This window comes from Calypte anna, chromosome 7 (assembly GCF_003957555.1).
Source record: "Calypte anna isolate BGI_N300 chromosome 7, bCalAnn1_v1.p, whole genome shotgun sequence".
Taxonomy (NCBI): domain Eukaryota; kingdom Metazoa; phylum Chordata; class Aves; order Apodiformes; family Trochilidae; genus Calypte; species Calypte anna.
The window spans coordinates 25,308,440-25,333,931 of NC_044253.1; the positions used below are offsets into that span (position 1 = coordinate 25,308,440).

Sequence of the window (25,492 nt, forward strand, 5' to 3'; positions counted from 1 at the left end):
TTTTATAAGGAGATAAAGATTAAGATATGCCTGAAACCAGGACTATCACTCTACAATTCTTTTAACACTGGCCAGAGCCAAACTGACTACTGCCTGCTTTGCTGCCAACAAATACTGATAAAGATAAACCCACTACAGCTGTAAATTAATAGAATACTGCAGCACATCCGAGGCTGTTTCAAGCTCACTTAATCCACCATCCCTCCTTCCTAAAAGGAAGTCGTGGACATACTCTCACTTTCAACACCTTTTTTTCCCCTGAAGATGCATTAGTTTTTCAATTTATTAGGGCACAACGAGTTGAAAGGAACCAATAGCAAGCTGGTGTCATTAGTGCTGACAACATCACCTGGCTGTTGAGTCATCTGACATCAACTCAGATTTCAAACCTGCTCTGCTCTTTTCTCTGGGAGAAAAAATAAGCAGTTAAGTTTCCCTTCTTCTAGACATTTTTGTAGCAAGTAACAAAAGCAAAAGGTGACTACAATAGGTACTGGCAAATGCCCCTCTCTAATCTGCCTCACTCTCTCTCCCATGTCCAACATACTTTCAAAGTCAGTTGTGACCAGTTGTCCTCTCTCACTCTCCTCAGTGACCATTTCAGTTTCAGAAAATGCAATCTGTATGCAAGGATTAGGTAAGTCTCACATTCTGATTCACAACAGAATTCATTAGGAGTATTCCAAATTATTTAATGCTGGATCATCTTTTCACGTTGGAAATACTGAAACAATATGGGGAAGGGGGGAAGGGGTGAAACAATAATTAAGAGTAAGAAACTCCTTAGAAGCAGCCAAAGATAGAAGCCCACAAAGCTGAGGTAATCTTGAGTAAGGAAGCAGAACAAAGACATCAATTGCTACCCAGCATGAAAAGCAACCAGAATACAACAGATCCAACTCAGCTGCAAGCCCTGGTTTCAGTCAGCCCTCGTCCAATTTAATGATGCAGTTGTTAAGAGGCAGGCACATTTTTTTTATATGGATTTTTCTTATAGTTAGAGTCTTTCAATTTAGTACTTACATAGAAGAAAAAACTTTCAAAAGAACTTTTCAACACTGAGTATTTGATTATTTTTTTTATTCTTTGATGTTACATATATGGATTAAGTTAGGCCTTACTGCTCATTGGTAATATTCTTCTTAAATGTAAGCTTATTAAGGTAAAATTAGAAATTATCACAGAGCTCTTCCAAGTTAAATTTGTTTGTTGTTTGGGTTTTTTCTTCTTGCTTCCTTTTCCAATTTTATCTCAAACTACAGAAAGACTTATCAAACTGGTTTATGCGTGGACTATTTTTCCACTCCAGTTTGTCAGAAACTCTGTATGTGTATCTGCCCCATTACATATGAGCAGCAGACTTTGCTTCAACTCCAAAGAGAAAGTCACAGGGGAATTAAACAATGTGCAGAGAAGGTGTTTCAACAGGTCTACTGAGCCTCCTCAGAGTTGAGCACATCAAAACTACAAGCAAGTGTAGCAAATGTATTTCCCCCTCTGAAAGACAGCTACAAAAGTAGCGTCCAAATAGGTCAGTACTATTATGGTCCAGCTCTCCATCATGTGCAACCCCAGCTGGTGACTACCTCATACCTTTTTGGTCGGCAGGGTGAGGGGGCACATGTGGGTACTTGGAGTGCTTCTTGATATGGAAGTTCACGTTGTCCAGCTCCACGTTCAGGCTGATAGAGGCGGCTGAATCACTGTCCATTGTGGACTGGAAGCTGCTGACTGAAGTGCGCTTGCTAGGGCTGGCGGAGTCTTTTAGTGTTGGGCAAGGGGGAAGATATAGGGAGGAGAAGGGTTCAAATGGGTATCATGAGGGTATCAGAGAGGAGAAAAATTGTCTTTAATGCATAAAGATCAGTGTGCAATGCTACAGGGATACAGTATTTTCACAGTTCTAATCTTATCTTCATGTATACATGCCGATATATTGGGCTTTTTTTTTAGTGCATTACTATAGGGCCCAAAATCAAGCAGAAGTCTGCCTAAGAAACAGAAGGCAGCCTTTTACACTCTTCTCCTCCATTAGAAGTATGAAACTTTGCCAGTTCCAGTAAATACATAATACTGTATCCATCATAAGAGGAGGACTAGCTAGGTTATAGTTTGCTTAGATCCTTACAGCCCCATGCGAACACACACACACACGTAAAGCAAGACATGGTTATACTACTATGACCCAAAGGACTGGGGATAACAGGAGAAGGCAGAGTGAGAGCAAGACCCATGAGAAACTCACTGGCTAAGTTATCTTCTCCTTCATCAGCTATCTGCTCTGTGTCACTGTCATCAAACTTGATGTCTTTGAACCAGGATGGCTCAGAGTGACCCTCTACAGAATTCACAGAGTCACTGTCTGGCGATGGGGTTTCTGAGAACTCCGTGCCCTAGAAGACAAGGAAATTAAAAAAGTGTTAAAGGGCAGCTCTGCTGAAATATTAGAAAACAGTTTGCTACAAACACAGATTCAACATTTTAAAAATCAGAGGATACTCTCAGTGGACTGAGCCAGGTTAGTCATCCAGCCACTCCCACTGGCATGAAATAGGAACTCTTTGGGACAGGAAATAAGCATTTCTTTACACTTCCCACAAGTTCAGTCTCTTGCCTCCTCCCCACATGTTGTGATTAAGTGGCACTAAAGGACAAGTTTATTCTACCGAACATTTTTTTGTCACCTCATCCAGCTGAGCAGTTTTAAATGCTTCATGTCTCCAGTCAAGGTGGGTGATGATCATATCCTTCACCCAGAAACCAGCACATAAAGCTTTTGGTGGAGGCTAATTCTAAATTACTGGAGCAATTCCTTGACTGACCAAAGTAGCTTTAAGAGATTCACTCACGAATCAGACTCTAGCTGGGACAACTGGGTCAAAGCAAAGCTTTGCTAGCATGCCAGAGAACCTGGAGAGCATCTAAGCCATTTCCATCAGCCATGCTGATGCCTCCAGTCACCTCACTATCATACCTTTGAGTACAGTGAATGCAGCAAGCAACATCAGACAGTGCTTCCCACTGACAAGAATTGGCTTCAAACCTCAAATAACATAACACTCTTACAAGTAGTTATAAACAGGGATTCACAAGCACTTGTTTGTTAAGGGCAAGCTTTTTAACTGCCAAACTCAGACAGTGCAGCTAACAAGGTGATATGCAACCCAGAGCAATCTCAATGGAAGACCACACAACTGTGGCTGAGAGCTGAAATGCACAAGGAAGACAAGATGCTAATGGCTGCAAGTTTTCTGACTGAGTCCATGGGACAGCTAAGCCATTCTCTTACCACAAGAAGCTGCAGAACATGAGACACAACTGAATGCTTTCATATAACAGAGGCTACAGAAATGCCTTGTTCAAGTTAAAAGACCAATCCAATCACTGAATCCAGTAACTGCTCTTACCCCTCAGCAAGTTTGCTTGCAATGAAATACAGTAAGATAGCATCCCCTAGTCTCTGGTTCCCTGCCTCCCCCTCAGCTAGCCAGTCCTATTTGTGAGACATGAAAAAGAACCCTTCCCAGTCTTGCATCATGTGGCTAAGACACTGAATTCTTTATTACTACCATCACTGGAGATCAGAAGAAAATATTCAATACAAAATATAAGAAGATCCAATATTGTATATGTAAAATAGTCACCCTTTGAAATTTTTTAAAGAAGGAATTTTGCAACAGAATTAGGAGACCACCATTGTGTCTCAGTCACCAGTAACTGCACACAAATTCTTCATTCTGCACCTGATAGCACAGCTTTCCTGGCAAAGCAGCTTCCTCAGGCTTGAAACCACTAAGGAAAAAGGCTCTGTGCAGAGAAGCTGATTTAGTTAACATACAACAGCTGCTGATAACGGGAAAAGACTGCAGTCAGCAGCCAAACCCAGCAAGAACCATAGCTTTCCTAATCCTTTTACCTGTAATGGTCTGTAGAGAGCATACTCATCTCTGAAGAGTTGATCATGATGACTGACACATTCCAGCCAGCGTCCATCAACCAACGCCTGTCCTATTGCAATGGCTTGTGCCCTGGAGGTGTTAAGAATACAGATAGCTTTCAAAGTCTGGTTCTGTACACACAGGGTTTATGGTACAAGCATGCTACAGATGCAAAGAGTAGGTTGCTATGCACAATTTGGCTCATCAGTATCCCACTGCCATGTTCAACCAGACACTATTTAAAATGTGCAGAGACAGCAGTGTACAAGCATGGAGTAAGATGAAGAGACTGCCAATACTGTGAACTCAGCTGAGGTGTCCAACAGGTGATTAAGAAATATAGTTTATGCTCCTCCAATATTGTTGCTTGAGTTATACATACTGAACATCTCTGCTGAGTGAAGACTGTTGCCCTACACTTAAGAACTGTTTCAGTTTCATCCCTCTCTTGCATAAATACAGCAGATACTTTATACTCACATGGATAGGAGCCCATCAGCCCCACCAATAATTTGGCTATGAAACACTATCAGTGATCTCTGACCCCAGTAGCAGACTTGCCATTTGGAACAGCAATGAGTATTTTTGGACACTGTAATACACTCACTGTTCTTCATCTGCTTGAGTGATACTTGTCCCATAAGCTGCCTCCCACACTGGATGGCAGACATCCCTGTGCCCTGTTGCTTCGGGACACGCAGAGTCAGAACCCCACCTCCAGTAAAGAGGAGATCCGAATTTTCTTCCTTTCTTTCTCTCATCTCTCTGCAAAGGGGTCTATCTTTGCAGCTAGAACTAAACAGCTACTGTCTGGTTAGACAGGAAGATGTCTGCTGTCCTGAAGTTACCTTGTGGTTATGTGCCCATTTCTGATAAGCCAGTTGACCAGCTCTTTCCCCACAATGCAGTTGGGATGTGTCCGCAGCCAGTAGCGATGGTCTTGAAACTCTATCCCACTGTTGTGATGACAGATTTTCTTCCACAGATCTTTCAGCTGGACTGAGTCCTGAACAGGGAGATGTGCAAGTTACTCACTAGCTGATCTTAACTCTGTTTTCAAAAGCATCAGCCTGGGCCCAGATCCGCTTCTAGATCAAGAGCCCTCCAAAAACAAGCAAACAAAAAGCGTAAAACCCAAACCTTTCTGTATGACTTATCAGAAGGTGCCAACACACATGAGATCAACTCCCTGTTATCCTTCTTTTTTATAAAATTGAGAACAAGAAAGAAACAAAATGTTTGTACCCTTAGAGTTAATGGAATTTTTTGTTTTTAATGTGGTAAGATTTTTACTGCTTACAAGATACTTGTGTCTTCCCTACTGCCCTCTTGCACACTTTTCTCAAACTCAGGTGGTGTGTGTAACTATAGAACACAATGAAAACTAATCCTTCCTAAGAGGGTTTTTCTATATAGGTCATGCTCAACCTAGCCTTGTAAAGCATAGTAGTCCATTATTAAGTCCAGATACAAAGCAAGTACTTGACAAAGCAACGCAATGCTGCTAAGTTCAAGTTCTAGGATACCATTTCTTTTTGAGGATTCATTTTTTATTGTCTAGTTTCAAGCCTTTTTTAGACATGGCTACCTTTGGCCACTAAGCAAAATGGTGTGTATCCCTCCCAACTCAATTAACCATTTCTGAACCTGTGGTTCTCTTCCCCTCACCATTTAGAACACTTCAGCCTGTACTTAAGGCCTGTGAGGAATGTACACCAACTCTTGTGTAGGTTATGCTCCACACAAACCAAGCTGTCTCTCTGCACCTGGCCCATTTTGCTTTCCCATATGCACCCTGGCTTGGCACAGCACAATCCATTGATACAGACTGGAAACTGGGACCTGGGATTATTCTGCAAGAGCAACAGAGCACCCCAAGGGGTGGAGAAGAGGTACTGCAGATCACTTTCTTAAATGCCTCACTCATTCTTTTTTTGTGTAATGGAGGAGAAGAAAAAAAAAAATTCAATAAAATCTTAACTGGTTTCAGCTTTCCAGTTAACTGCCAGACCCACATTATTGCATTTTCACAAGAGTGGCCTGAGATCCAAGAGATTTGCTTCACTTGTGTTACTGAACTGACTTTTTGCTTGTATTTCCAGCAATGGCTTTCCTGAGTATTACCCCAACACCAATGTCAGCAGCTCCCCTTCCACACTTGCTGTAGAGTGAAACGGATCAGTAACATAACGCACCACAAGATCACAAAATGTCATGCAACTGATGATTCCACTATTCAGCTGCCTTGTAGTTCACCCTTAACTTGCCTGGTGAATTCACTAAACTGGACAAACTGTCATAATACAGCCAAATCCTTTCATTAAGGACTTTGACCTCTAGTTCACAGAAGTATGTGCTTGCCCCATCATGCGCCCATGTGCGTACATCGTCTTCTACCTTTTACTTCATGAGCAAAGTTCATTAGTCTTCTGAATGGAATATGTTAAGCTTTAAATTAACTCCTGATACCGTCAGCTCCACATGCTAACATCATTAAAGAAACAGTGGGAATTCAGAGAAAATCCTACACTAATTGACACTCATCTTACACAAGCAAAGGCAATGCTACCAATCATCTTCTTTCTCAAGAAAGCAGACAGCCAAAAAATTAAACAATGTGAACCACAGAATTACCAAGGCTGGGAAAGACCTCTGAGATCACCAAGTCCAGCCTGTGACCTAACACTAACCACACTGGCTAGACCATGGCACTAAGTGCCACATCCAGCCTTTCATTAAACACCTCCAGGGATGGTGACTCCACCACTTCCCTGGGCAGACCATTCCAGTTTCTGATCACCCTGTCCATGAGGAAGTGCTTTCTGATATCCAACCTAAACCTCTCCTGGCACAGCTTCAGGCCTTGCTCTCTCACCCTGTACAGTAACAGCCACCTACAGCACTGCCTCTGTAGGCAGGAGATAACGGGATTACACAGAATACTGACGTACATTGATTTTCCTTCAAACAAGTATGTCACTACACAACCTTCTACAAAATGTTACAGAAGGGGTAAGATGAAGTTATATTTTGGCCCAATAACAGCTTTAACTCATTCATCATGCCATAAGCATTTTGAAAAATTTAGTTTCAAAGTACGTGTCTTGAGAAAGAGAGAATCTGACCTTGGAGAAATACATAATCAAGTCATTTTGTTAAAGCAGCAAACATTACAGGTTTAAGCTGAAAGCAGCCACCCTAAAACAATTCCACACTGTGCAACAGATTTTCCAAGATTAAAACTGCAAACACCATTTGAAACTATTATTTGTTTCAGGAAGACAAAGTGTCCAAAGCAGCATCAATATTCTACATCCCTGCACCACCTGGAGAAAAGGTCCAGGTAAGAGCACTCAGACAAGGGCCTTTAAAGGCAGCAAGATCCCCCTGCTGCATGATACAACAAACTTCACTGCCTTCACAGAGCAAGAGAAACAGAAGTTTGAAAGGTACCAGAAGGATTTTGCGCTCATCCTCGGTGGTCTCTGCCTTCGTGTGTGTGCGGCTGGCCTGGGGGCTGACAGAGGTTTCATAGGCAGGAACCATTGGTGAGCCTGACCGATCCAGTGACAGGTTAGTGATGCTGGATGATCTGTAGTGGAAGAAAGAAGGATTGAAGTGTAAGTGTTTGTTGTACTTTCACCACAGCAGGCATTGATCTTGCAGCATGCTAAAAAGAAACGTAAGCTTGTGGCTGTGCTCACTCACCTCAGTACAGACTTAGTGCTTTAATCTTCGTTCCCTATCAAAACCGAAGAAAGGATCCCCAAGAAAGCAAGTGTTTTGCTTTGGAATATTTAAATTAAACATAAACCTTTTTAAAGCTCTTTGTTGGGAGCAATTAGAACTATGTTCAGGCACAACAACTCATATATGTCCACATTTGAATATGGGAATGGGATGCTGGGCAATAAGAAGCTCCAGCAGTTTGGAGGCAAGACAGATGGCAGCAAGAGCAGCCATCACCAGGACACTGATATTCTCCCTCTCCTTGACCCATCTAAAATTCCTTCTCCTCAGCTCTCTGATATACAGACTCTATAGCTTGCAGAGTCTGAATTTTGAGCACCTACTCCCTAAGCTGTTTGCTGAAGCTGTATGTCACTCCAGCTGCCAATTCTCCTTGTACTGCAGTATGGAGCATTCACCTGATCTCAGCCCAGCTGTTAGGAAATCTTGGCTAGCCAAGTATCCAGTACAAACACACCATTTTGCAATAATCCTTGCAAAGATATAAATGCAAACACAAGTTCCAGATACCCTCTGCTCCAGTATCCCACAAGACTAAGCCTCTGAATAACCAAAGTGCAACTTCTCATCATGTAGCAGCAAAATGCAGGCAGTAAGCTACTCATGCTAACAGAGATCCAAGAAGAGAGGATGGAAAACACTTCTGCATACAGCAACACGGAAGCTTGAAATGCCAATGCTGAACTGACTCAGGAAGCTTGCAGCAGTCTCTGTAATGAGAATACTTGCCAGCCTCTAGTTTTTGGCATGAAACTCAGAAAACATCACAGAGCTTATTGACTGGCTAACAGACACGAATTATTCCCAAGAATTCTCAATGGATGATGTGGCTGAGCCAAGACATGAAACAGCAATGTCACTCTATTTCAGCTTTTGTACTGCAACAAAGTAGGCACTGAAAGTACAGTAGTATGAAAATCACTGCTTTTTCCTTCTCTGCCTCTTGAGGAGCAATACTGAGCTGATGAACAGGTACAGCTTTGTCCTTTTTAGCCATTTATGCAGAATGAAACTATGTTGGCACTATATCCATAAAGATATCTGAAGATGACAAGCAAACTCCTTCTGCCATAGTCAGGCATCCAAGGCAAGGCTAAAACTCTGCCAGTCTACTGCTCAGATGCTCTCAAGTTAACCAAAGTTAGAACTGGAAGTGTTATTCAGCTTAACAGAAAGAAAACAGATGAGACTAAGGTGGAAGTCCAGCATACGCATTTCTCCCAAGAGTGAGCAGCAGGGATTTTTAATTTGTGTGAAAGGGCATTTAGCAAGAGTTAAACCAGTCAGATTCCATTGCTGTGTCTTTATCATCAGCAGTTACATCTGGGACTTAATTGTATTTAATCTTTTGTAAAAACATAGCAGGAGATTTTTTTACCCTGAAAATTACTGTCCTTTAGAAGGATCTGAAAAAGTAGTTCATGTCCCTCCACTTTCAACATTTGACTGTTGTGCTGGGTTTTTTTTCTCCATAAATAACCAGCCTGAGGAAAAAGCAACACATATCCCCTACCTACAGGGAAAATAAACAGTACTAAGTAACTTCTGATACCTGCATCTAAATGCACTCAATCTGCATCTTTTTTGCATCACCTCATCTGCAAAGAGACATGGTCAAGCTTGCCTCAAAGAAACATCTACAGCTGCTTTGAGAAGATCTAAAGGCTATCGTTGCTTAGCTCAAAGCCAAGAGCTTTGTTTCCACAGGTTCAGAATTTTGACAGATGCACATTACATTTTTGTTACGTTACTTCTCTAACGTAAGTCCATACAGGTAAGTACTATGGTGAAACCATGAACAGGCTAATATTTAACTTGAATGAGCTGTTTGGACCTGCCAGGTCCAGCTTAGAGCCTTCTTACTACTGCATGTTTGAGCAAACAGTGAATGCTGCTGAAAACAGACAACCTCAGGAAGCAGGAGAGCATCCTCCAGGTATCAGACGTTTATTGACGTCACCACAGCTATTTAGCATTGAACTTTTAACTCTGTACTCCTTGTCATGTTTGCCCAGAATTCAGCTTTGGTGCTAGTTTATTCACTATTTTTTTTTTCACCCTCTAGGGTAAAAAGGCAAGACGTAGTACAGTCAGTGTACATCTCCCCCTAACCATCTCCACCACACAGATGCACTGACTGTCCGTTCCTGAAAGGCACACCCAGCATCCTTCTCAGCCGAGTGCCTTGGTTTTTCCTGGTCCTGCCAAATTCCTCCAAACTGCAAAACATTTTGCATTCCTGTAACACCAATGCAAGAAGTCTCTGAATGTCTCCTAACACAAATTTGGATTTGCTCAGTTCTCCTTTATTTCTCCTCACCTTTACTTCCACAATTTAACCATAACAGAAGTATGTAACCAGCAGAAGCACTGGAGTAGAAATCACTTGCTCCTGCTCTTCTAGTATCAACCTATCTAATGGAATTAAGTTCAAGCATTCACAGATCACACTAAACTCTCATGAACATTTCCAAGTTGATTCCAGCATTCATGCATAAAGACTTATGATGGGATTTTAGCCTAAGGAAGCCTGGTAACTTAAACAGATTATACTTAATGGAAAAGCAGAAGGAGTAGATTGTGCAGGGAAGGGAAGCCATCACAAAACACACAAAAACTACATCTCTGCGCCTGGATGACCTCAGCATTTGCCTCTCATTACCAAGTCCCTTATCCCTTTTTCTTAAGCCTCCACAGAGCTCTAGCTTTCTTAGCTACTTCTTTCCCTGCACCACCACCTCTATTTGACTGACTCCGCAGCAAACCCTAGGTTATTTAAAGTAGTATATTAATAAATATGAACATGTACATAAATGGTATTTCCTTACCATTACATATGGGTAATGGGGTGTCCCATTTTAGACATTAAACAGAACACTAAGTAAAAACAACCCCCAAAATACAGGTTGCACAGTAAAGAGTGAGCTAGGAGTGCATCCAGCACAGAAAATACTCAGACATTTATGACTTTACCTGTTCCTAGCTGGTGACTTCCCTGCATCCTCCTGGACAGGCCCAAGGCGTGCAGACAATGTGGTAGTTGAAGGCTCTGGGTGAATCAAACTGCAAGGAAAAGGAACATTTTACAAATCTTTTGAGAGATTTGCCTTGTGACACAGGATCAAAATAGCTAGAATTAAAACACAGTTAATGATAGTATTATTTCTCAAACCCATGACTGGTAAATCAATGAGGGAACAGGGAAATCTTTTTCCATGTGTAGGTAAATGGTATCTGAAGGACAGTAAGCAAGTCTCCTCCCTTAAGACTGAAGACAGGGGCAATACAGCCTCTTCTCCCTTCTTAGATTATCCTGCCTTCCCACCCTCTCCCCCTATGACCCTTTCTTACACATTCTCCTACCCTGCAGGGATCTATTCCATGCTTTGGAGGTAGAGGCATTGCCCCCATCTCCCCAGCACATCATCATTGCAATCCAAACAATGCTAAACTATTGAATGTTATCACATAGCGATGCTACCTAGTGCTATTGAGGCTTTCAAAGGTAAAAACCATCAGGAGGAAGAGATCTCCCTCAAAGCCCAAGGTATCCCTGCAGAATTACTTCACAGTTCTGCAGACTGAAGAGGAAAAGCATGTTGCATCAGATAAGTTGCTGGAGCAGAGTAAGGTAGCCCAATCAGCACATCCTGTAACAGCTGGTACTAACAAGAAGCCCCAACGGGTGACAGTAGTGGAAGACTCTCTTCTGAGGGGGTATGGAGCCACCCATTTGCTGACCCAACCCATTCTCTAAGAGGCCTGCTGCTTACTGGGGGCTCATATCAAGGTTGTCACTGAAAGACTACCACACCTTGTACATCTCACTATTATCTGCTGCTGCTCTTTCATGTGAGCACCAGTGATACAGCCAGGAGCCATCTGGAGACCACCAAGAAGGATTACAGAGCCCTGGGAGTGGTACCAAAGGACTCAGGAGAGCACACAGTCTTTTCATCCGTCCTCTCGGTCAAAGGGAAGGAACTCAAAGGGTCATTTAAATTGGGAAGATCAATAAATGGTTACAGTACTGGAGCCACAGCTAGGGCTTTGGTTCTTAGACCATGGAAAATGCTTTGAGAAACCTCACCTCCTAGGGACTGATAGGGTCTTTCAGAGAAAAGGGAGCTGTAGACTTGCCAATTTAGTAAAGAGGGCTTCAAACTAGAGTTGTTTCTTATTCTATGATCCTGTGGTCTACAGCCATTGCTAGACAGCTTTTGCCAATACCCAATAACTTTCTGTTTAACCTTATTGTTATGACTTTTGCCCTTTTTTTCCTTCCACCCAAGGAGGAAGGAGAGCAGATGTACACACACCATAAATATAAATTCCTACTGGTAAAACTGTGTCAGATATAAGCCACTACACTCCAACTGATAGAGTCATAATGGCTATGCTCTGTGATGTGGACATGTTACTAGCATGATAAATGTTCTTCATGAAAAACTTTACAAAATACAACTGCCTGAGTAGCTGTACTTTCTCAGAGTGCACCACTCTTTTCTTTTAAAGCCCTTCAAGTAAGTTAAATCAGGAACTCAAACCTACTACATTCCAGGTGCTCAAAGAGCAGAGCAACATAAGACAAGTAAGCAAGCATCACTCCCCTAAGTGCTTTCCTCACAGCTTCACAGCATATGACAGCAACAGAGGAAAGAGCCTTATCTCAGATACATTATCTTGGGAAGAGACTCAATTCCCAAGTTTTCTTCTGAAGCAAACAACTTCTCGCAGAGAAGCCACATACTAGGAAAAAAATGTGCTTCCATTATAAAGGTGTGAGTTGCCACTTTCCACTGCAGTGCTCTTTAAGCTCAGTGTCTTGAATTTAAACCTCTGTAGGTCAATCAGAAAATTACCAAGCACAGTACCAAAAAAGCACTATAGCAGTTTCACATTTTAAGAGCAACAAGCACTGAATAAAATTTTAATCCTCCTAAAGCAACAATAAACCACCTAATATGAATCTCTCTCCCTCTCCCACACAAAAGCAGCACATGTTTACTCTGTGTCTCCCAACACATTTAAGTGTTCTAGTATAGAAAGTTATCAGCCTTACAAGAATAGGCAGTATTTTTTCTTGAGTGCTGCAAGGGCCACAAAATAAAAATATAAATATTTTCTTTACATGCTCATGTCTACAAGCTGTTGAAATGAAGACACTTAACACATCAGAAGACAGAACTAATGATACCTTCTATTATTTTGTACACCTGAAGAGGAACATTCCAAGCACATGCCCTTATTCCCTAATTCAAAATTTGGCAGTACTTATCCCAGACATTGCAACATTACTGCTTTAGATGACCAGGACATTAAACCAGAAATACTTTATTTAGGCCTAAAGCTAATTATTTAAATGCTTCCATATAGAAGCACCATACTCTGAAAAGCAACATACAAACCAAGAGTCAGGGCATTTTCTGAAGATAGTATTTTGAGGTTTTTATTTTCGTATCACCAGAAACACTAAAAAAGATCTGCTGAGAGAGGCACATGTCACTAATGCTGTTTCTCAGTTAAAGAAAGGCTCTGACTCAAGGCCTCCACAGTCTGTTCTTCTGATTTCAGGGAAATAAACACCAACACTACATCTCATTAGTTCTTCCTCCTCCCACACTAAATTAAATCAAGGTCCTCTGAAATTAACTTGCATACCACTTCATAAGAAGTACAGTACTCTTTTATTCATCTTCCAAACATATTCCCCTATTCAAAAGCAGTTAGAAGAAATGCCCCTTGAAAGGAGATTAGAACCTTTATAGCTGTCCTTTCAATCCCCCTTCAGTTGAAATGACTGATTACTTCCACCATTTCTCTGTTATATACAGACAGCATCTCACCCAATCCAAAACCTGACAGGTAAAGAGTCACTGGTACATTGACTTGCACCTCAATACACGGTGGTTTGAAGGGATGGTTTTTGGTTTTGTCTTTTTTAACTCTGAAGCTAAAAAACTGCTCTGTCACTGGTATAGAATCACTGGTTCTATAGGCTAAAGGAAGAACTGCAAATAACTTAAAACTCCACTAGAAAAGCTTCCACATTTAAACTAAAGAGTATTAGAAGTAACCACAGGATTAGATACTTCTTACAGGAGATACTTCTAAGTTTCTCTGATGGAAACCAGCAGCTTTTGTCTAGGCAGGTGTAAGCCTGAAAACAGTTAAGATCCTGGAGCTCAGAATGCAGGCATTCACTTTACCTTTGCCAGGTCAGATCCTCCTCCAGAAAGATGTTGCGGCTCGCTTTGCGGCTCCCGACCGGTGTGCGTGGCTCACCAGGATCCACTGACACAGCACATGCAGAATCTGACAGAGCATTTAAGTCTTCTCCAATGGAGTTACTGTCTGTGGAGTGTGCATAGCTTAAGGCTATTTTACGGCAGTAAGTGCAGGCTCGGAGATCCCCTATGGAAAGGGGAACCACGGAGTGTAAGTGAACAGGAGCAAACAAACAGTACTCTGTTCGTAGAGGATCAGAGATATGTAGTGGTGAAAAAGAAGGATTTCCTGCTTCAAAACCTCTTTGCATATTTAAGTCGAGTTCTCATATTCCCTTAAAGAACAAAACCCCAGATAATTATACACCCAGGAAATTTCTCCAAGTCAAATCATGCAGAACACATGACTGGTAAGAGAGAGAGAAGTAGCAGAGGAGGGGAAGAGAGTGCACACTGAAACTGTGGAATGAGACACAGTCATATATGACATACCAGCTTACATCTGGAAATCATTACCCCCATCAGGAGACACCGAGAGTTTGGCAAATGGTATTTGAAAGTTTCCCTCACCTTTAATTAGAACACGTGTCCCATTACATTTTAAAACTAACATTATTGGGAGCTGCTTTTACTTGAGCATGCTTTTTTAGTGAATATCCTTGTTAAATAGTGGCCATATTTGTTATGTTGTTATGGACACAGGGATGGTAAAAATAAGTAGGCATGGCATAACCCACCATCGTGCCTGAAAAAATTAGTAGAATTAGGTCCTGTGATTCTGTTTATTTCTAAGCCCACTAGAGATCTGTACAACATGTTCTAGCAGATGCCAGAATCTAGAATTCAGTAGTCCAAACAGAGCAGAGCACACAGAAAATGTTTGGCTTCTCAACAGACAAACTTTACCTGTGTAGCCCATGAATTTTCCAGGGATTTCCTGATTGCAGCATCGACTACAGAAGATCTGCCCACAAAGTCGACAGTGGTGCCTCCGACGGAAGGTGGTGAATTTCTCACTGCAGTCGTAGCATTCTTTGCACTGGCTATCAGGCATCCAGTACTGCTTCAAGTCACTGTCCTACAAAGGAAGGCAGCAGAAAATAATTTTTTTTTTTTTTTTTGTATAAAGCATGTTTATGACTACTTCGTAGATTGCATGTGAAAAAGAATTCCATATTTTTCTGTGTGTGTGCACACTCTTGTGTATAAGCACACATGCACAGAAAGGATTTTTCATGTGATTTTATTGGGAGCCAGAGGGCTGGGGGAGTTCTTAACTGTGAGAAAAAAAATCTAGTAAGCTTTTGCCTTTTTGATCCAAGATGGACACAAAAAAACCTATCACGAGATGAAGATAAAGGTCAAGAAGAAACAAACATGGAGTACTGACTGCTATTCTTTCTCATTTGCTCCTAGCATATGACAGACTCTCAATTAGCATTTTTATTTTAAAAAATTAAAATTAAAAACAACCAAACAAAACCCACACGTTACTTGAAGCTGTTATCAAGGAATATATCAAGTTATCAGGAATTATCAGTGCAGGAAGATCATTTCAACAGCTAATACTGGGATTTGAAGGGATTACAGATACACATAAGAAGTTCTGTTACATGACCAAATTCTTCAAAACCTTTACAAAACAGTTGTAAAATCCTTTGTGTCAAATTGATGCTGTTTCAAAACTTTAGGTTAGCTGCTGTGGAATACACACATACTGATCTACAGCATGGGTGCAGCCACATTTTTATCTTGGTTTTAAGACCTGAAAGCAAAGAGTTAAAATTTCCACTTGGTGATGTAGCTACAAGCAGAGCAACACAAGTCTCTCCATTATGATTCTGAGCACACAAGCTGCAGTTACCACAGAGGGAGACAACTGCGAACAGTCACATGTCAGCTCTGTTTGTGAAACACTCTTTGCTGGAGTTCCATTCTGGCAATAAGCCTCTTCAGAGACTGAAAGCTCTTCCAGAGACTGAAAGACATTCTTCTTAGGAAGAGAAAAGTGCTGCAAAAACTTTCTTAAAACAACCCAAAAAGAGATGAACCACAGAGAAGAAAAAGTGAGCTGTACTCTGATTTTAACATAACAAAAATGAAAAAAAAGAAAGAAGAGAAAAAAAAAGGCACAGCATACCCAGAATTGGGGTTTTTATTTGAATGTTCACAAAATTAAATTTGACACAGCTGCTAGGACAATTTTGAGACCAAAATAGCTGTGATTAACAAGACCACAATTTCATGCAGTCCTTGCCCAAGAAAACTTCTACAGAGAGGTCAGAGACTGCTCAAATCAGCCTAGTGTTTAAGAAAGTCTAGAAGTTGAGATGAACTCTAAGCTTCAGGCCAGGAAAGATGCAGTGAATCCCTTTGCCAAGTTACTGCTACACAGCTGCAGGAGATGCCCAGTACCAGTTTTTGCACAGCTCTGCATAAGCCAAGTCTCTGGTTCTGTCCCCCAGAGAGTGGCTGTTCCACGCAGTGGTGCTTCTGCCCACCATCCACCCCACAGGCACAAGACTTGGTGTTTAGAAACCCAGACACTGCTGGGAACACCTTCCAGCTCTCTGGCTTGCTCAAGTTAGAGGCAATGCTCACAACAAAACAGCCCAAAAGGAAGGGTTCAGACCAGAAGTGTGGCCCCTGTTAGCACTGTTGATTACAGCAGCATCTTCCAGGATTTGACACATCCTTTCTCCAACAGTGGTCTCTTGCAGAGACTGTTCAAGTCCAATATAGGAAGAAAGTGTTGCCCAGAGTAACTCGAGCAAGGCATGGCTGGAGCAAAGGGCAGTAAGGCATTAACATTTAAACAAAAGTCAGCATGCTGACAACTAACACCCCACTTTCTGAGAAGACTTGGATGTATTCTTTTACTGCTACACCCTGGCTGCTGGAGCACTTCTCCAATAGTTTCAAAGATGCCTGAAAATGTCCATAGCCTTCACAAGCTGCCATAAACCAAAATATTACTAGGGGTCACACTCAATGCCCTACTTAATCCAATGGAAGGCTTCTGTTTCACCCTCAAAAACACCACCCTTTTTACCAAAGTTACTCTTACAAGCCACTGGAATACCACTGGAAGATAGGTGAGTTTACTCAAAGTCTGCTTGTAAAAGCTACAAATCCAAAAGCCTCTTTCCTCTTCATTCAGTTTAATTACATGTAATTTTCCCTGTTCATGTCTTCCTCTCAGACACAGCTATTAATACAATCACTTAAAAATAGTTGTGACTTCATACCTTGATACTTCCCTTAAAGGTATGGTCCAACATAGCAGAGAGAGCATGCCAGTATCAACTACCATAACCTTATCCAGATGAATAAAAAAATAACAGAGCAAGCCTTTTAGCAAGTATTTTTGACCAGTCATTAACAGAGCTGAGATTTCATTTATTCTTAGAATTCTCATTACTATTTGTGACAGTCAATGTGTTTCACCTGCCCATGGTTAGCCTTCAAGGGAGAAAACCATCAGGTAATGCCGCATTAGCCAGTATAGAAGAGGGAAGGAGTCTAAAATGAGAAAATCTGGTCCAAGTTCAAGAAGCTGAGCAACTGCAATGCTTCAATCCCACAATATGACAGATGTCTGACAAGTCAAAAGTCAGCATCAACCTCCTTTTTTTCCCCCCGCACCCAGACAATAATTTTTGAGTTTATTCACTCATCCTTCAAACATCTGAAAAAATCTGTGTGATGGATCTGAAAGTTAAGTGCCGAGAATTCCATTAAACAGTTCAGTTTCAAAACAGTTCATCCTGCATGTCCCCCAGCAGTACCTGGCTCTTCCCCTCCATTATTTCTTTGAGGCGCTTTAAAACAGTGCTGAGGCTCCGTAACTGGACAGCTGTCCGGGGATCATGACCTCCAAGAGGCGGCTCTACTTTCCTTCGGCTGTCTGAAAGGGAAGGCACAGCAGTGTTCACTTCTTTGAACAGACATGAACATTCATAACACAACACAGAATGCTATTTAGAGGGAGAAATGTTGTCATATATATATATATGCACTTTACAAGGGCACAGTGTGTTTCACTCCTTGGCCTTGCACTCTTCTCCCCCAGAGGAGCTGCTGCTGGCAGATCGCTTGCTTTGACTGACACCTTAAATGTCATCCTCGGTGTTTACAAGAACCGAGTTAACTTCTCTGAGAAGGAAAACATCTTCTAAGTAAGTTCTTTTCACCCTATTATATGAAGCTTGTAACAGTCTGAAGTCTCATTTTAGAGCGCTGTCTGGATATTGATACATACAAAATAATTGCAACAATATTCACATCCATTCTAGGACTCGTGTAAGTCAATACCGTAACCTGAACTTATTTATAAATTACTACAGCAAGTCTCAGGACTCGATTATGCAGTTTCTTTTAAAAGCAGTAGTTCAGAATAAAATTAATACAAAAGTTCACTTTTTTTTAGTTTTTATTATTTTCTAGGAAAAAAAGTAAAGAAAGTAAAGTTATTGAAAATTCAAACAGTCATTCTTGATCAACTATAGCAAAGAGGCTCCTGATAAAAGGGCAGTGCAGTTAATTTCTTTTCTATAAAATGCTAGATTACATTGAAGCATTGCTGTATGAAATACAAAAAGGATCCTTCTCCCAAGAAATATCTGCAAACAGTGTTGTATTTATCTGAGCATTTAAATACTTTCAGAGCCACTTTTCTTCACCAACTACTTTTCTGAATAGATAAAAATTTCTTACCAGTTTCACTGTTCTCCATCTGACTAGTATATTATTTTGATTCCTCCCAGTACAAGCTGAACAGACATGGCTGCTTTCTGTTTACTGCTGTAGATATCACTGATGTCAGCAGAATGCTGATAACACCAGCAGAAGAGTGTTAACTGTTGCCATGCAGCAAGGACCCAACTACTCCTCTATGTACAGATCAAAACCCTTAAGAATAATGTAATTAAAACTTTGGGATTCCATGCTTCCTCTTCAGGTTCTTAGGAGATATTTTTAGTTAATCAGCCCACTTATAGCTGTTTAATGACCTATGCAAAAAAATAATCCACGACAGCCAATGATTTTAAAGGGATTCTATAGTGCTAATGGCTGGCCATTTAACATTTATTTTTTTAAAAAGTAAAACAAATATACTTTTGAACAATATACCAAGCTGAGCATTTGAATGATTGAGGGGACTTCAGAATTTCAAGAAAGCATTGGTAATACCATAGAAACCATTGGCTTTTCCTTATTTCTATCACAAGATCTACGACATATACTTCCTGGACTTCACTGTTTAACTTTTGAATTCAGGAGGGTCTTCTTCCCAGGAATGCTGCTTCCAATTAAAAAAATTACTACCAAGTCTCCTGCTTAACTAGCTACAAATCTTGTCAGGCAAGTGGTTCCCCAAGTATGAACACACACAGCACTGAGGAAATGCCACAGATAACTACACACTGTCTCTTTAGTTAAGGTAGATGCCCCTTTCCTGTTACACAAAACAAAGTCAAAAGGCTGGAATCTACATTAGGAAAAAGCATGCCACCAGTAGTAAGAGCACAGGGTTAACCTAACACACTTTTCCTAAAATATCATCCTTACACAAGAATTCATAAGTCTTACATTAACTTTTACTCTTGAGCTAAATTCCATTACTATAAACACCACAGCAATTTTCTCAGTTAACGCATGCACAATTTTTAGATGTGTGTTTTCAGCACTGTAACTGTACTCCTTTATTTCACTATTAAATCTAGAAAACTCACATTTCCTTCCAAACATGGAAACTAGAACATAAGAGTATTTTTCTTGCTTTGTCCACATCAGCAGCCCACCATCAGCTGCGCTTTTGAATATATTTCATACTTTAATTTGATCATGAGAGGGTTGACCACACTTACATCTAAGTAGGGCTAAGCTTTTTAGTGCTCCTAAAGTAGCAAACTCAGTATATGCCAACAAAAACAACAAAAAATACCCCCAAAACCCCTCAAAAAAACTACACACATCTCCCCGCCAACAAAAAAAAACCCCACACAGCCATGTTTAAAATTAACATACAAGAAATAAGTTATTTTAAATATTTAATTATATTTAAAATATGTTTAATCTGTTATGACAACCAGATCAGATCCCCAAATTTTTGCTTGTTGTTGTCCATTCAGGAAAAAAATAACTACAGGAAGTGATGACAACTTCCTCATGTTCTTTTGATATTTAGAATCATACTTTCTCAGTCTACCATATCTTCATCCATTTACTTACTTTCCCAGCCAAACACTCATACAAGAAAGTAAAGTTTCACTTAATACAGTTCTGCATTGAACAAACAAAAACCAGCTGCATCTCAGCCCTTCAATGTAGCACACCAACATGAGTGCAGAACACTTCTTTTCAGGACTACCAGTTCATGCAGAAATTTTGTTTCTCCTATCCATTCCCATTCTTCATATTCAGTGAACAAAACCCCAACATACTCAAAGAGCCCCACTTTGCATTTGTGACTTATTTCTCAACTGCGTATTCATCTCATGCTATAAACTAACTCCTACAGCTAAAAACAAAAAAATAAATTCTCGTATCTCAATAGTAACCCTAGTCCTTCCCAGATGTATTCATGCCTGCTGATCCTTGCCAGAATCCACATACCCTCTGAAATAGTGTATGTTTTTCTCCTCTTTTTCCTATTCTCCCTACCCGAACTTTGCTCACTGGGAAGGGACCAGCAATGCCATTCCAGCTATGACTGCCTACTCAGTACACTCTTCTGAGTTCAGGACAAAGATCTGGTCAGTAAATTACACAAGTGTTCTGAATCTTCCATTACTGAAATACCCTTTTTCAGAGTTTCTTTCATTACCCCATGTATTTTAGCATTTATTTTACAGTTAATGGCAAATCAAAAACCCAACAAGATTTTCTTTGTTACAATTCAACCTAGGTTCAGTTTACAAAGAGAACTGACCATACATTAAGACAAGAGGTAAGACAGAGAGCTTCACAGCTTCAACAGTGAACAAATACCCTCACCAGGGATACCACAGTTTTGCTAGTACCAGCTAATGTGATTTAATTTCTAGTTACTCACTGCCAAACTGTATCACTCCATGATCAAGTTCACTATCACAGTTCAAACACCACATCTTCTCCAAGTCACTGCCATACTGTCATGAAATGTATGAAAGCTTTATTTAGCTTCATTTTGCAAAACCCATTTTCATATTCTAAAACCATTTCAATTGCACTCTGGTAGTAACTCATGTTCTTTATGACTCCCCATACCTAATACACATGCTTTCCTCAGACCTTCTTCTCCCTCATATTGGCCTTTCCTTACTCCTACTAAACTCCTTTGCCATTCCCTAATTGCTGCCAGTCTGCTACAACAATCTAGCAATAACAGGATTATCCTGCATGAGAGGGCAAGAAGCTAGAAATTTTTTTTAGTCCCTCTCCACTTGGTCAGCATTTCTAGTTCTCCTTAAACTGTGACATTATCTCAGTACGAGACCATCTTGGTTCAATCCAGCACCTTGGAAGTGATCAGTTAGCAGCACACACAAACGCAGTCCAGTACAACCAGTTGGGCCCACTAACGCTGCAGAAGTCACACCAGTACATGACAATCCAACAAATTACCCAAGAGGGAGGCCACAGAAACAAGCACTGAGTCTCAGCACTGGTTCTTCAGCTGTACAAACCTCACAGCACCCCTGATGCAAGGCCAGGAATCCAGCAGCTCCTCCTGTTTCCACAGAAGCCAGTAAGATGCTGTTGTAACTTTTTTGTGTAAGCAGTTCTGAAGGGACTGAAATACTACATATCTGATGCTAAACAGTCTCCTATAAAAGCCACTATCTCTCCATGTTGTTCTGCACTTGCAGCTGTCAGCAAACCCAGTTCTTGTGCCATAAGAATATCTGCTATGCAGAGAAATGGACAAACGACGGGTGGAAGTCAGCATCTTCACAAGCAATTTCATTCCATCCCTTTTCAGAAGCACCAGCAGCCTTTTTATTTATGTATTGCTTTCAGATTTGCTTCAGCTTGGCATGTTTTTTAAACTCAGATAGGTTAGAGAGACCTTTTTGAAGGACCTATTCATTTTCCTGCCTACACCTGCTGATATTACAAATTATCTGTATAATACAATGCTGATACTACAAATTATCTGAGTAAAGGCCAAGCCTAGAGAGACATTGATAGGCCTGCAGACACAAGGTTGCAAGAAAACAAATAGATTAGCCACCTCTATCACCGAATTGAGTGGATGAGGAGACCAACCAATCTAGGTGTCCATGTAAATCACATAACTTCTTTTCATATTTTGATTTTATATATGGAAATAATTTCTAGTATAATTTGTGCAGTCCAGCATCCTCTGCAATGGCAGACCTAAAATTCTCTGTTCAATGTTCAGAAATCCTCAAAGGTCTTACTACTCAGTACGTTTTAAGATAAAAGTAGGCATGCAAATTAATTTTCTGAAGTTTGATTTTGAAAAAAATATCCCCGTTTTTTGAAGAGGGAAGATACAAGTATTTTTCCCTTCTTCAAATACAATGAGATCACCTGAAAAACTCCCCTCAAACTTCCTTACAAATCCAGTACACTTTTACTTGCATTACACAGAGTTCACATTTGTTACAGCACCAAGGCTACTTAGATGAAGACACCCAATTGTGAGTCAGGCCACGCAGCACTCAATCTCACAGAAATCTTTTTCAAAGTCAGCAATTGTTGCCTGGCCTAACCTCACTTCTTTCCAAACTGATGTACATTTTTCTAAGCATATTTTCATCCAAACCCAGGGACGTGAACAGAGGTCCTGAGAAGGAGCTGCAATAATCAGCAAAAGCTCCTCCTCATACCTTAGACTAAGTTTCATTTCCCTGAAAAGTCCCAGTGGAAGTCAAAACAACAAGATTACCTCTGCATTTTGAGTTCCAAACAACCTACCTCACCTAAAGGCTTCTAACCTGTAATCCCCAAATAATTTCCAAGTGACATACAAGAATAAAGTAAAGTAAATTGGCAAATCAGCCAAGAGTACATTGCTCTACTTGGGACATTTGAGAAAAGGCTTTAAAAAACAAACAAACAAACCTTAATTGCTTTGTTGTGACAGGTACAAATAAATAGCACAATAGTAGAGGGCAAGGAGGAAGATGATGAATGTGTTCAACTAAGACAGCACCCAAATGAAAGAGATGAAAATGCTAGCATCTGTACTGGACTTTCACCTGGTTACCAAGACTAGACATCTTCCTAAAAATCCCACACATGTTAACAAAACTAAGAAGGGTGGAGGGAACATGATTCTGAGGTTCAAGTGTGACCTCATTAATGGAAGCAGTGTAACACGATACCAAACCTAGACAGTCAACAAACCATAGTTCACTTCTTTCCATCTCACCCTTACGCATCCCAGATTGGCTAGTCCAACATTCCCTGGTAGCACAAAGAGCTGCAATTACCCAGGGTTGTAGAAGATCTTCTTTGCAGCTCACCAGTCAGTTGCTTTTTGTAAGGAACTGGTGATCTCAGAGATTGAGCCCTGGTGGGATGCTGAGGACTGGACCAGCCATCACTCAAGGCCTGGGGATCACTCTGTCCTGCTTCTGCTCTCTCAGCTGTTGATGAAAGCCTTCCATCATCTGGAGTTAACAAAAAGCAAGAAACAAACTGTTCAGACATGATAAAGAAAAACAGTAGCACATGCAAAACTAAGGGTAAAAAGCTCTCATGAATAGCTCTTCTGAATCATGGTTATACATGGCAAAATACATGAATTTTTAGCCTGAAAAGTACCATACAAAACATGGAAACAGGCTATAATGTAGAACTTGTATGTCAAGGTTCAGGCTATATCAAAAACATCCCTAATGTGAAAAGCATAAAAGCACCTAAAACAGTAAACAGCAACCCATGGACTATGCTTGCTATAAGGAATAATGATGCTTGCTTATCAGCTACTACCCTGAAAAGTTATTCAGCTATGTTAGAAGCCAGTACTGAGGTCACATTAAGATTATCATAGCTTTTAATAAACCATCCTTTCCTATCAGACAATCAAGTACAGACAAGTTCTCACTGATTCCAGTAACATGCCAATTTCATGTGCTGTTTCATGGTTGTTTTCCCATTCTTTCAACACAAAACTTCCCTGACTCCAGCTACATTTGTCAGAGACAATCACGTGAAGCCAGTATTGACCACATCTTATGTTACCTTCAATAAATGAATAATGACAGATAATACTCTACTATGGGTTCTAATAGCATTCATACCAAGTAATTATTTTTCATTCTGCATAAGGAGAGCCTGAACACATCAGTTTGCTTATGCAAAAAAATATCTTGGCTCTTTTTCCCTAGCCCAAACATTGCAGATGTATGTTTAGCAGAGCTGGATAATGGACAGACTAAACAAAAGCAGCCGACCAGTTTGTAATCTCTAGCAAAGAGATACACAGTTCTTGAACAAAACCAAGGTGCATTTCCACTCATCACTCTTTGCAGTATGTTTCTTTGAAACTAAAAAGAAAAGCTCACATAAATCTTTAAGAGCTTGCCTTCTGAGAATGTGTTTCGTGATACATGACAGTACAAAGACCAAAATCAAATAATACTTTTTAGTACTCAATTTTCACAACACTTCAGATCTCTTGATGGGGAACACCTAAGCCATGCAAATTAAGGGTGGGGTTACTGTAAATACACTGATTTATTGCAGCTCAGCTGCCACCCAACTGAAGGTAAAAAGATGCACAGGAAGGTGAGGAGTCAAGCAGGTATGGAGTAAGAACTTGCATTGAAAGGTGAGCACATATTTGGCTCATATAGGCTGGTAGAGGGTTACTCCTGCTTTTAGCCCCAGAAAATTCATACAAGCCAAGGAAATTCAGATGCCCAGCTAAGAAGCTCTCTCTCAAACGGTCTGTTTCTCTTTCCTCTGACTTTTGTTGGAAGCCACAGATTTCTAGCCAGCATCCTGCAGCTACCTTCTTCCACAGAAAAGCTCTAACATGTCACCCCAAAACAAGATGCAACATTCCTCACAAAAGAACTCTCTCAACACCAATTTGTCCAGCAATTTGACATTACAGTCTTATATTCAGGGGTAATTTTACAAGTCTACATGGCAGCAGAGGGCATCAATAAAACAAATTCCCCCAAGCACCTACCTTTGCTGAAACGGAAGAGATTTACAAAAGAGCTGTAGGCTGACTTGAAAGGAGGCTCATCCTGGTCAGGAGTCAGGGGTTTGAAGTGAGTGAGATGAGATGGACTGCTAGGAGAACGAGGTAGGTCACTGGTAGAGTCCAGTGTTGGAGACCATTTGTCATCTGTGGCCATTTCATGTGCCCTGGAAAGAGTTCAGCAACATGCATTATTCATAGGGTGGTGAAACAGAACATCTTCTGTCAACTGAAGAGAAAGTGCCTCTCAGGTGCTAAAAGGGAACATTCACCACACCTACCACAGACATCTGCTATAAGCACAGGTCATGAGTGCCAGAGTTAGGAGACCATGTCCCCTGCCCAGTCACTGGCAAGAAATCAGCACCTCAACAGAGAGCAATTCAGAGTTCCCAGTTAAACTTCCA

At 40.8% G+C, this 25,492-nt stretch overlaps 1 protein-coding gene across 8 annotated transcripts in view; it reads right to left on the reverse strand.

Annotated features, from left to right (window-relative positions):
- The window catches only part of PIKFYVE (phosphoinositide kinase, FYVE-type zinc finger containing), a 65,385-nt gene that overhangs the window by 35,832 nt on the left and 4,061 nt on the right, over window positions 1-25,492 (reverse strand). For 6 of the 8 annotated variants that reach the window (XM_030453918.1, XM_030453921.1, XM_030453914.1 and 3 more), the window contains exons 2-12: window positions 25,071-25,252; window positions 23,362-23,541; window positions 17,704-17,822; window positions 14,822-14,993; window positions 13,898-14,102; window positions 10,662-10,751; window positions 7,392-7,530; window positions 4,787-4,944; window positions 3,917-4,028; window positions 2,246-2,393; window positions 1,594-1,761 (exon numbers count right to left, since the gene is read on the reverse strand). In XM_030453918.1, the coding sequence (XP_030309778.1) occupies window positions 1,594-1,761; window positions 2,246-2,393; window positions 3,917-4,028; window positions 4,787-4,944; window positions 7,392-7,530; window positions 10,662-10,751; window positions 13,898-14,102; window positions 14,822-14,993; window positions 17,704-17,822; window positions 23,362-23,541; window positions 25,071-25,242 (1,663 nt within the window). In that variant the 5' untranslated portion in view covers window positions 25,243-25,252. Of the gene's footprint in view, window positions 1-1,593; window positions 1,762-2,245; window positions 2,394-3,916; window positions 4,029-4,786; window positions 4,945-7,391; window positions 7,531-10,661; window positions 10,752-13,897; window positions 14,103-14,821; window positions 14,994-17,703; window positions 17,823-18,631; window positions 18,838-23,361; window positions 23,542-25,070; window positions 25,253-25,492 lie in introns of those variants that run through there. The other 2 variants (XM_030453919.1, XM_030453920.1) reach the window with 2 other exon arrangements.